General features: G+C 48.6%; 1 protein-coding gene across 1 annotated transcript in view; it reads right to left on the minus strand.

Moving 5' to 3' along the window:
- The window catches only part of tecta (tectorin alpha), a 51,075-nt gene that overhangs the window by 4,731 nt on the left and 36,344 nt on the right, over positions 1-10,000 (minus strand). The window contains exons 24-28 of the mRNA XM_084448365.1: positions 8,565-8,845; positions 8,019-8,129; positions 6,408-6,610; positions 5,876-6,039; positions 4,810-5,058 (exon numbers count right to left, since the gene is read on the minus strand). Coding sequence (XP_084304491.1) covers positions 4,810-5,058; positions 5,876-6,039; positions 6,408-6,610; positions 8,019-8,129; positions 8,565-8,845 — 1,008 coding nt within the window. The remainder of the gene's footprint in view (positions 1-4,809; positions 5,059-5,875; positions 6,040-6,407; positions 6,611-8,018; positions 8,130-8,564; positions 8,846-10,000) is intronic.

The following is a 10,000-nucleotide window of genomic DNA, read 5'->3' on the forward strand; positions in this document are numbered from 1 at the left end:
TACAGTCATGTATCTCTGTCCATGATGTGCACAACAGCCAACAATAAGAATGACTTAAGCTTTATTCTCCTGTAGGTCTGGGAAATTGTGAACTGAGTACAAAATAAACAAGGAACTGGGGCATTGATTTTTATCACCATCAAACAAACAACACATCTTTAAATATATCTGCTCATCTCGCACATTTAAATATATGTGTATGAGTGATCAGCGGGCACAATGTTTGATACAAAATAGGTTATTCCATGTAATACAGTATAAACAGACACCTGCTATTCCATCATGAGGGGAGAAAAGATGAATTCACAATGGTCTCTGACATCACATATAAATAATTTCATACAAAAGATCAGCTTTTCCATCAAAGATCAACGTAGGACAAACTATGGCCTTGCATCTCAACAGAAATGTACTCTGTATCTATAATTATAATACTACATCTGTTTGTTTAATGGAATATACAATTGCTCATCTGTATGGCTAAGTTCTACATGAGTAAAAATTGTCTTTTGGGGGCTTTTCCACCGTTGTCAGTTGTTGATGTTGTTGTTGTTGTTGTTGTTGATGTTGTTGTTGTTAAGGGCATCCAAAACCGTACGTGGTTGCTGAGGCAGTCCTTTTGAAAGTGAGCAAAAAAAAGGGAACGTGCTGTCAGCTCCTCCAGAACCAATATTGATTTCTACTCTGCAAACGCTCGCTCCTTTCCCCCGTCTGTTTGCGCGGTCTCTCTTCCTGTCTCTCCTGCCGTCGTCTGTCCCCCCCCCCCGGGGGTTAGGAGCAGAGGGAGACGTGTGTGTGAGCCAGGAGCAGAGAGACCACGACGCTCAGAGCCGGACGGAGGACCGAGGGTCGGACGTCCCTGCCGGAGCTCACAGCTGTGGGAAGAAAGGACTCTTTTGAGTGTGCAAAAAATACATCCTAGAATTTTAGACTTTAAGATAAAAGCATTTTTTAAGGGTGATAGATAAGGCAAGGCAAGTGTGTGTGTGTGTGTGTGTGCGTATGCGTGCATGTGTGTGTATGCATGTGTGTGTGTGTGTGTGTGTATGCGTGCATGTGTGTGTGTGCAAGGCAAGTTTATTTGTGTAGCACATTTCAGAAACAAGGCAATTGGAAGTGCTTTACATGAGACATTAAAAGCATCAAGACAAAGTGCAACACATAAAAGGTTATATAAAACGAAATGCAAAAAAGGGACATTTAAAACAAAATGCAGGAAAAATAAAATACAGGAATAAAAGTTACAGTGCAGTGTATGAATAAATAATTATTTGATTTAATAAAAAGCAGCGGCAAAAAGAAGCCTTCAGTCTTGATTTAAAAGAACAGAGAGTTACAGCAGACCTGCAGTTTTCTGGAAGTTTGTTCCGGATATGTGGAGCATAAAAACTGAACGCTGCTTCTCCATGTTTTGTTTTAACTCTGGGGACGGAAAGCAGGCCTGTGCCAGATGACCTCAGAGGTCTGGATGGTTCATAACGTAGCAGCAGATCAGAAATATATTTTGGCCCTAAACCATTCAGTGCTTTATAAACCAACAGCAGTATTTTAAAGCCAAGTCTTTGACAGACAGGAAGCCAGTGTAAAGACCTCAGAACTGGAGTGATGTGATCCACTTTCTTAGTCTCAAGGACTGAATGGAGAGATACAGTCGACAGCCAGCGGTTGGAACACAAAAACAGAACGTTCTGGTCGTTCTGTCACATAAGGGCCTCATTTGTAAAGTCCTCTTCCTGTTGACCAGGCTGGGTTCGTCGCAGCGCACCGTTATGGTGGGCAGAGGGATGCTCTCCCTTTGTTGCCTTGCAGCTATTCTCGAGTCAGGTAGTGAACAAGAGCGCTGCCTGAAGAATACACGTGCGTCATATCGGTTTACAGTTACAGAGAAGTAGGCTAGAACGCCGAGCAACAGCGAGGAAGTCACATGCTCTGCGCGACTGTTTAAATATCTCATCATCCTTGGAACGCTGAAGGCTGGTGTCCTATTCAAACATTGGACAAAGGTCCTCAAGGGAGTATTTAAAAAACGGCCCTGGATAATGTGTATTTAGTAAATATGTGCATATGCCTCTGTGTGTGTATGTGTGTGTTTATATGTGTGGGAGAGTATTTTGTGTGTGTGTGTGTGTGTGTCTTTGTTTGTGTGAGTGTGTGTGTGTGTGGGTGGGATAGTGCTTTGTGTGTGTGTGTGTCTGTGTGTGTGTAATGTGTATGCGTCTGTTTGTGTGTGTGTGTGTGTGTGTGTATGCGGGCATGTGTGTGTATGCGTGCATGTGTGTGTATGCGTGTGTGTGTGTGTGTGTGTGTATGCGTGCATGTGTGTGTATGCGTGTGTGTGTGTGTGCGTATGTGTGCATGTGTGTGTATGCATGTGTGTGTGTGTGTGTGTGTGTGTGTATGCGTGCATGTGTGTGTGTGTGTGTATGCGTGTATACGTGTGTGTGTGTGTGTGTGTGTGTAAGGTTCTCACCCCGACAGCTCTTTCCATCTCTCTGCAGCGTCCCCGTCACACAGCTGCACACAGACCCGGTCAGCATGCTGGTACAGATCTGCTCACAGCCTCCATTACCCAGCTCGCACCAGTCTGACTCTACAGGAAACACACACAGCCTCCATTACCCAGCTCACACCAGTCTGACTCTACAGGAAACACACACAGCCTCCATTACCCAGCTCACACCAGTCGGACTCTACAGGAAACACACACAGCCTCCATTACCCAGCTCACACCAGTCTGACTCTACAGGAAACACACACAGCCTCCATTACCCAGCACACACCAGTCTGACTCTACAGGAAACACACACAGCCTCCATTACCCAGCTCACACCAGTCTGACTCTACAGGAAACACACACAGCCTCCATTACCCAGCTCACACCAGTCTGACTCTACAGGAAACACACACAGCCTCCATTACCCAGCTCACACCAGTCTGACTCTACAGGAAACACACACAGCCTCCATTACCCAGCTCACACCAGTCTGACTCTACAGGAAACACACATTAGTCCGACTATAGACACACATTTCAATTCTTTATTTAGGTCCGCATTTTAAAAATACATTGCAGCAGGGCCAAAATAAAATTATACTGCTGTCATGTTGTTTGGAAAGGGCACTCTTACTTGCACCTGGAGCCAGGACGTGGCAGCCATCTTCTTGATACACACACACACACACACACACACACACACACACACACACGCACACACACACACACACCTTTACCTCTTCTCCTGATGGGACCCACAGACAGGATGTGCTCCTTGTGTAGGCTGGGATCTGAATACATTCTCCTGTTGTGCGGACAGTTCTATAGAACAAATGGAGAAAAAGACACACAGGGGACATTCTCAACTCTTTGGACGGAGCGTTTCAAACAGCTCAAGTGAGTCTCGGGGGGGGGGGGGGGGGTGGAACCCGAGCGTGAGATCCTCCTCCTACGTCTCCCGGTTAAAGGCTCTCACCACTTTGCAGGCGTTGGTTTCGGAGTCGCACAGGGACACGTCACAGTGCAGGTGCACCTCGTTGTAGTCCCCGATGAACTTGAAGACGGTGACGTGGAAGCGGCAGGTGAGCGACACGCCGTTCTCTGCCATGCCGATGGTGTTGTCCTTGATGTTGGGACACCTTGAGGGGAACGGATGCATAGGGAGATAGTTTCTAGTTGCCTCTTGAAAGTACAGTACGTACTTTGCACGCAGTATGCATACAGTTTGGACATACCGCTTTGTCGTAGCGTTGCTTCATGAAATTTGGCCACATCTGTCGCTGTCCATAAAGTGGCATTTGTCCACAGCTGTCTGTGCAATGGATTGTGGGACAGAAAAGCCAGAAAAGTCTGCTGGCTTGCATACTGCAAAATACGACCGGATGTAGTAGGACATCCTGGTATTTTTGCCGTACTGCATGTAGCATACTATGTATTGGGGCATACTATACAGTATGGAAGTATGCGATTCCGAAAGCAGACACAGTTCTGTCATGCATGAGTTCCCTGGTTAAAAATGGTTCCTGGTGGTGCCACTAGGGGGCACTAAGGGTGCATGGAGCGTCTGTTAAGGTGATCATCAGCCAATTAGGGTGGCGCCCAGCTGAGACGGAGCAATGAGCCACAGATGGCTCTAATTAAGAGCAGTGCTGGTGAGCGACCGCTAACGACCCCTAGGCTCACGAGTCAATCGCTAAACGCTCAACGAGAGACTGAAGACAAAAGTGGGTGGGAATTTTTTTGGGGGGAGTGTGGGAGGTTCAATATGTTCATTTGTAATTTGTCACCATAGCTTTGTGTTCTTGCCATGAAGACAATGCTATTTCATATTTATTATTTTTTTCTCTGTATACAGTATTCAGTTGTGATTTTCACCATATCTCTGTGTCTGTATTACTACTTTAGTGCACTTTATAACAGAAACACCTGCGTAGGCCCCCTTCCTAGGCCCCCTAAACCCCTAAACGCAGCCCTGCTTACCCAGCCTGATCACGTGACCTCACATTCTGTCTCCCTCCACAGATCAGTCTGGACATCCACCTGTTCAAATTGATTTCCACCAGACCAGATATTGGTCGGGCCAATCCCAACCGTTTATCTAATATAGGGCGGGTTCGATACGTTGACTGTACCCACTTTGTACGATGAGCAACCCACATTTCGCTGCTGTGATTGGTTGTACAGCTGGTCTACCCAACTGCGTCCGGGCGCCTGCGCCAGTCGATAACGTGGAAATCGAAAACGAACGGAGGGTTTCGAGACCCCCTTCTGCGTTCGCGCGAAGGCTACCGCTTAGGCCCCGCCTCCCAAGCCTACCCTCGCTCTATGATGATGTAGCGCAGGCGGTCGCTGCTATAGCGAGAGGGCGTGGCCCAGCACATGTTGACTATGAGGATCAGCTGGTTCTCGTCCGCCCCCTCCACGAACACCCCCACGAAGAGGACGTCGCGCGTGCTCAGGACCACCTCGCCCTCGCGGTACGGCTGGCGGTACGAAGAGTTCTTGTACAGCGCCATCTTGGTGATGAAGTTCCCCTCCTGGGTGGGCAGGGTGAGGTTGATCACACTGGAGGAGGAGGAGAGAGAAGGAGGGGGGAGAGAGAGAGAGAGAGAGAGAGAGAGAGAGAGAGAGAGGGGAGGGAGGTGGAGAGGAGATGGGGAGAGAGAGGAGAGGAAGGGGGGAGGAGAGGGGGAGAGTGGAGAGGGAGGGAGGGAGGTGGAGAGGATAGGAGAGAGGGAGAGAGAGAGGAGGGAGGTGGAGAGGAGATGGGGAGAGAGAGGAGAGGAAGGGGGGAGGAGAGGGGGAGAGTGGAGAGGGAGGGAGGGAGGTGGAGAGGATAGGAGAGTGGGAGAGAGAGAGGACGGAGGTGGAGAGGAGAGGGGGAGAGAGAGGAGAGGAAGGGGGGAGGAGAGGGGGAGAGTGGACAGGGAGGGAGGGAGGTGGAGAGGATAGGAGAGGGGGAGAGAGAGAGGAGGGAGGTGGAGAGGAGAGGGGGAGAGGGAGGAGATGGGGAGAGAAAGGAGAGGGAGAGGTGGAGAGGAGAGAGGAAAGGGAGAAAGAGATGAGAGGCAGAGAGAGAGGGAGGGGTAGAGAAATGGGGGAGAGAGGGATGGGGAGAGGAGAGAGGGAGAGAGAGAAAAGAGGGAGGGGGACAGGAGAGGGAGGTGGAGAAGAGAGAGGGAGAGAGGAGAATAAAGAGAAGGAGAGGGGAGGGATGATTGAGAAACACAGTTCAGTGTTGGGTATCTTTACTGAACATAAAGTATTCAAGACTACCTTCTCTTCACCTTCCTCTAAAGATACATTTCGACAACGTGTGTAGTGAAGAAAGTCACAACCGTTTCATTTCCATTCAGCTAAGTTATGGTCCAGTCGGCCAGACCTGAGGATAGGCTTGAGCACGGTCTCCAGGGAGATTTTGAGGTCCAGCTCGTAGGCGCAGGAGAACTCCACGTTGATGGTCTTGTCCCTGGTGATGACGTTGCCGGTGTTGTTGACGCTCTCGATCCAAACCGTGTTTTTGTACATGATATGTGTTCCGTTGGACTGTTAGAGAGAGGACAGGCGTTTAGAGGAGACAGAGATGCAGTGATAGACATTGTGATTAGAGTGCAGTTAGAGTGGGAAAAAAATATCTAGGCGAATCTACCTCTTAAGTAAAAGGTAGTGGTTAGTTCCCATTAACACAGAGACCAGTCAAATCCTAACCCCAACCCTAAACCTAACACTAACCCTAACCCCTAACTTAACCCTAAACGGTCTCTGCGTTTATGGGAACTAGCCTCTACCCCAAGTAAAAAGACTACAGCACTAATGTTGTTCCTCCTCAGTAAGAGTTCTCCTGGATCCTAGGAGCTACCCGGTAAGCGGAAGCCATGTTTGCTAATCGCCCCGTTTCCCAGGCACCCCCACACCTGTACGATGGATCCACAGTGGCCCTTGGTGTTGTTGATGTGGAAGGAGATGAAGTCTTCTCCCTCGATGCCGGGGCAGTGCTGGTCGTTGATCCTCACGTCCTCCCTCTCGAAGCCCAGCTGGAAGAGCTTACACTTGGAGATGGACACCTCCATTTTGGCGTGTTTGCACGTCACCTCCGCCTGGATGATGTCATCCTCCCCTGCGGGGGGTCAGGGTTAGGGTTAGGGGGGGGGTGAGCAGCAGAACAAAGTAGAGGGAAAAGTCGTGCACGTCCACAAATTAAGGTCAGGCGCTGGATTAAAAACACAACATGAAGAAATTAAAGAAGAAAAATAATCTGCACACTGTATCTCCCGTAGCCTATAGCGGATTTAATTTGTGTTTGATGATTCGAGCAAAGCTGTTCTTCAGACGTGGGCAGCAGAACAGACATGTTCTTAGACTGTACTGAAGATGCGGTTGCATGACTAGTGTGGTGCCCCTGGTTCGATTAACCCTAACCCTGGTTTGATTAACCCTAACCCTGGTTTGATTAACCCTAACCCTGGTTCGATTAACCCTAACCCTGGTTTGGAAAATGGATGAAAAGGGTGTTCAGAAGAGAAATTCATCCGTGGTAAACAGCCCCCACTGGCATCAGCTGTCTCTACCGGTTCAAGCCCCACACGGACAGAAAAGCTGAAAAGTAGTTTGTAGAATTTAAATGGCGTGTACCGAATGTCTTTTGGTAAAATGGACTGCATTTGTATAGTGCTTTTATTCAAAGCGCTTTACAACGAAGGCTTCTCATTCACCCACGCATACACACACCAATGATGGCAGCTGCCATGCAAGGTGCTAGCCTGATCATTGGGAGCAATTTGGGGTTGAGTGTCTTGCCCAAGGACACTTCAAGTGACACCCAAGGACGCCCATGTCATCAGGAGGAGCTGAGATTCGAACCGCTGACCCTACGATCATCGGACGACCCGCTCTATCTCCTGAGCTACAGCCGCCCCCTACTTTAACGTGTCTGAACCATAGACGGATTGTGAAATGATGGGCCCCTGGGCACAGACACGTAAAGCCCCCCCCCCCCCCCCATTTCATTTAGCGCTTTTTGGAATTTGCCCAATGAGACGGCATCCAAATCCAATTTGAGGATAAGAGAAATCTCAGAATAAAAGCAGCTTTACCCAGCTCCATTTTGACTCGAGAGACCTAGTGGGGAGGACTTCCTTTTTGGATTTCTCAACTATGGGCCCAAAACAGTTGAAGGTCCCACATTGTATGGAGCACTCAGCCCCTCTAAAGTACTACAGATAAACACTCATTTAAAAAGTAACACGATCGTTTCTTTCTTGTGACTTGTTATTGACGTGAATGACTAAGCCCTTTGACTATGCCACAAGAAAGGGCCCCCCAGAAACACACAGAAAAGTTTGCTTTTCTGTGTGTGTGTGTGTGTGTGTGTGTGTGTGTTGTTGTCTCTGTTTCTATGTGTGCTGTGATAAGCCTCACTTTATGATTTGGACGCTGAAACTATAAAATTAAAATAAATTAAAAAATCTTGATAACAATAAAAGAAAGGGCCCCCTGAGCTCTTGGGCCCCTGGGCCCTCACTCACCCACGGGGGCGCTGGGCAGCTCCGGACAGCCACACAGGTCTCCGCCGTTCTCCTGCTCGCAGGTGTTGTTGGTGCAGATCTCTCCGGCGCACGGGTCGTAGATCCATTCTGCTACAGACAGGCCGGCACGCAATGTTAGCTGTCACATCACACGCCGACGGACGGACCCGATCGACCCGATCGACCCGAGTCGATCGCCGGTATTTTAATGGCGTTTTTACATTGAAGACGAGACCCGTTTGAACCCGCGACCTCCTCACCTCGACCTCTCCCACATCCACTCTGAAGCTACAGCTCTTTGCGGGTTCGAATCTAAGACACGGATCCAGTATTCAAAGATAGCCGCCATTTTCCCGAGTAAAAGATAGTAGGTCGTCTAAAGTACGGCTCTGAGCTCGCTCTCCATCCCCTACATTGACCTTTGCCCTCGCTCCTCTCCTCCGCTCCCCTTCACCCCACCCCTCCTCTCTCCTCCACTCCCCCTCCCCCTCCCCCTCCCTCCTCCCCCCCGCCCCCCCCCGGGGCTCTCCGTGCCGGGGGCCTTACAGCAGTTCTCCTGGGTGATCCACTTGGTGGTGAGGGTCCCCAGGGAGCGGCAGGCCTCGGCGTAGGCCGCCAGCGAGCCGCACACCTGGGCCTGGCGGTGGTTGTAGCAGCCGTCCAGGTAGCAGGACTGGTAGAAGGGCCGGGGGTCCAGCAGGCCGTGGCAGGGCTGGAAGAAGCCCTTGGTCTGGGTCAGCTTCTGGCAGCCGTCCTCCCCCTGGAGCTCCAGGACCGCCGTGTTCTCACACGACTGGGCCAGCGCCACGTACTGGGTCTCGTCACAGCTGGGAGGGGGGGGATTATACATTCACACTACACTCTGCACACACACTGTAATATTAATAATAATAATAATAATAATTAGGGATGCACCGATTGCAAAATTCTGGGCCGATGCCGATGTTTAAAATAACAATCCAGCCGATGGCCGATGTTTATATTTTTTTTCCCCCTTTTGTGCCAGGGAAACAAAGAAATGAAGTGTTTGGTTCCAAAACAGATTTTTATTTCACTTTAATTTGAAAACAAACTACACGTGCGTTTGTGGCGTTACGTCATGGATGTTCTCCGAATCTGCAGCTGGGTAGGCTACGTTTTGCAACAAAAAAAGACGTAATTGTTGCGACATAACATCGGCCACGATGCCGATGTTCGGCCGATGCATCGGTGCATCCCTAATAATAATACATTTTATTTGTAACACACTTTTCATTTTTTTTATAAATCTCAAGAGTGCTAAACTGTACATACCGAACACTCACCACACCCCATTCTGTATATAGCACGTACACTGGAATTGTACCTCCTTCTTTATTTTTATTTTTTTAACAGTATATCTGTAATTTGTACATTGCGCTGCTTTTTTGTGGTATTTTGTCTTTGCACTGTCCTGTCCTGTCCTCCATTAGCGCATGCCTTAACCCCACTCAACCTTAATGCCTTCACCCCACTAAAATCCCCATGTGTGAAACATATATGTGGACATGGCAATAAAGAGATCTTGTTAAAATCAAATCAGCCTTCTGTTCTACTAGGAGTTCTACTAGGAGTTCTACTAGGAGTTCTACTAGGAGTTCTCTTAGGAATTCTACTAGGAGTTCTACTAGGAGTTCTACTAGGAGTACTACTAGGAGTTCTACTAGGAATTCTACTAGGAGTTCTACTAGGAGTTCTACTAGGAGTTCTACTAGGAGTTCTACTAGGAATTCTACTAGGAGTTCTACTAGGAGTTCTACTAGGAGTTCAACTAGGAGTTCAACTAGGAGTTCTACTAGGAGTTCTACTAGGAGTTCTACTAGGAGTTCTACTAGGAGTTCAACTAGGAATTCTACTAGGAGTTCTACTAGGAGTTCAACTAGGAGTTCTACTAGGAGTTCTACTAGGAGTTCTACTAGGAGTTCTACTAGGAATTCTACTAGGAGTTCTACTAGGAGTTCTAC

Source organism: Borostomias antarcticus (genome assembly GCF_949987555.1).
Source record: "Borostomias antarcticus genome assembly, chromosome: 1".
Lineage (NCBI taxonomy): Eukaryota > Metazoa > Chordata > Actinopteri > Stomiiformes > Stomiidae > Borostomias > Borostomias antarcticus.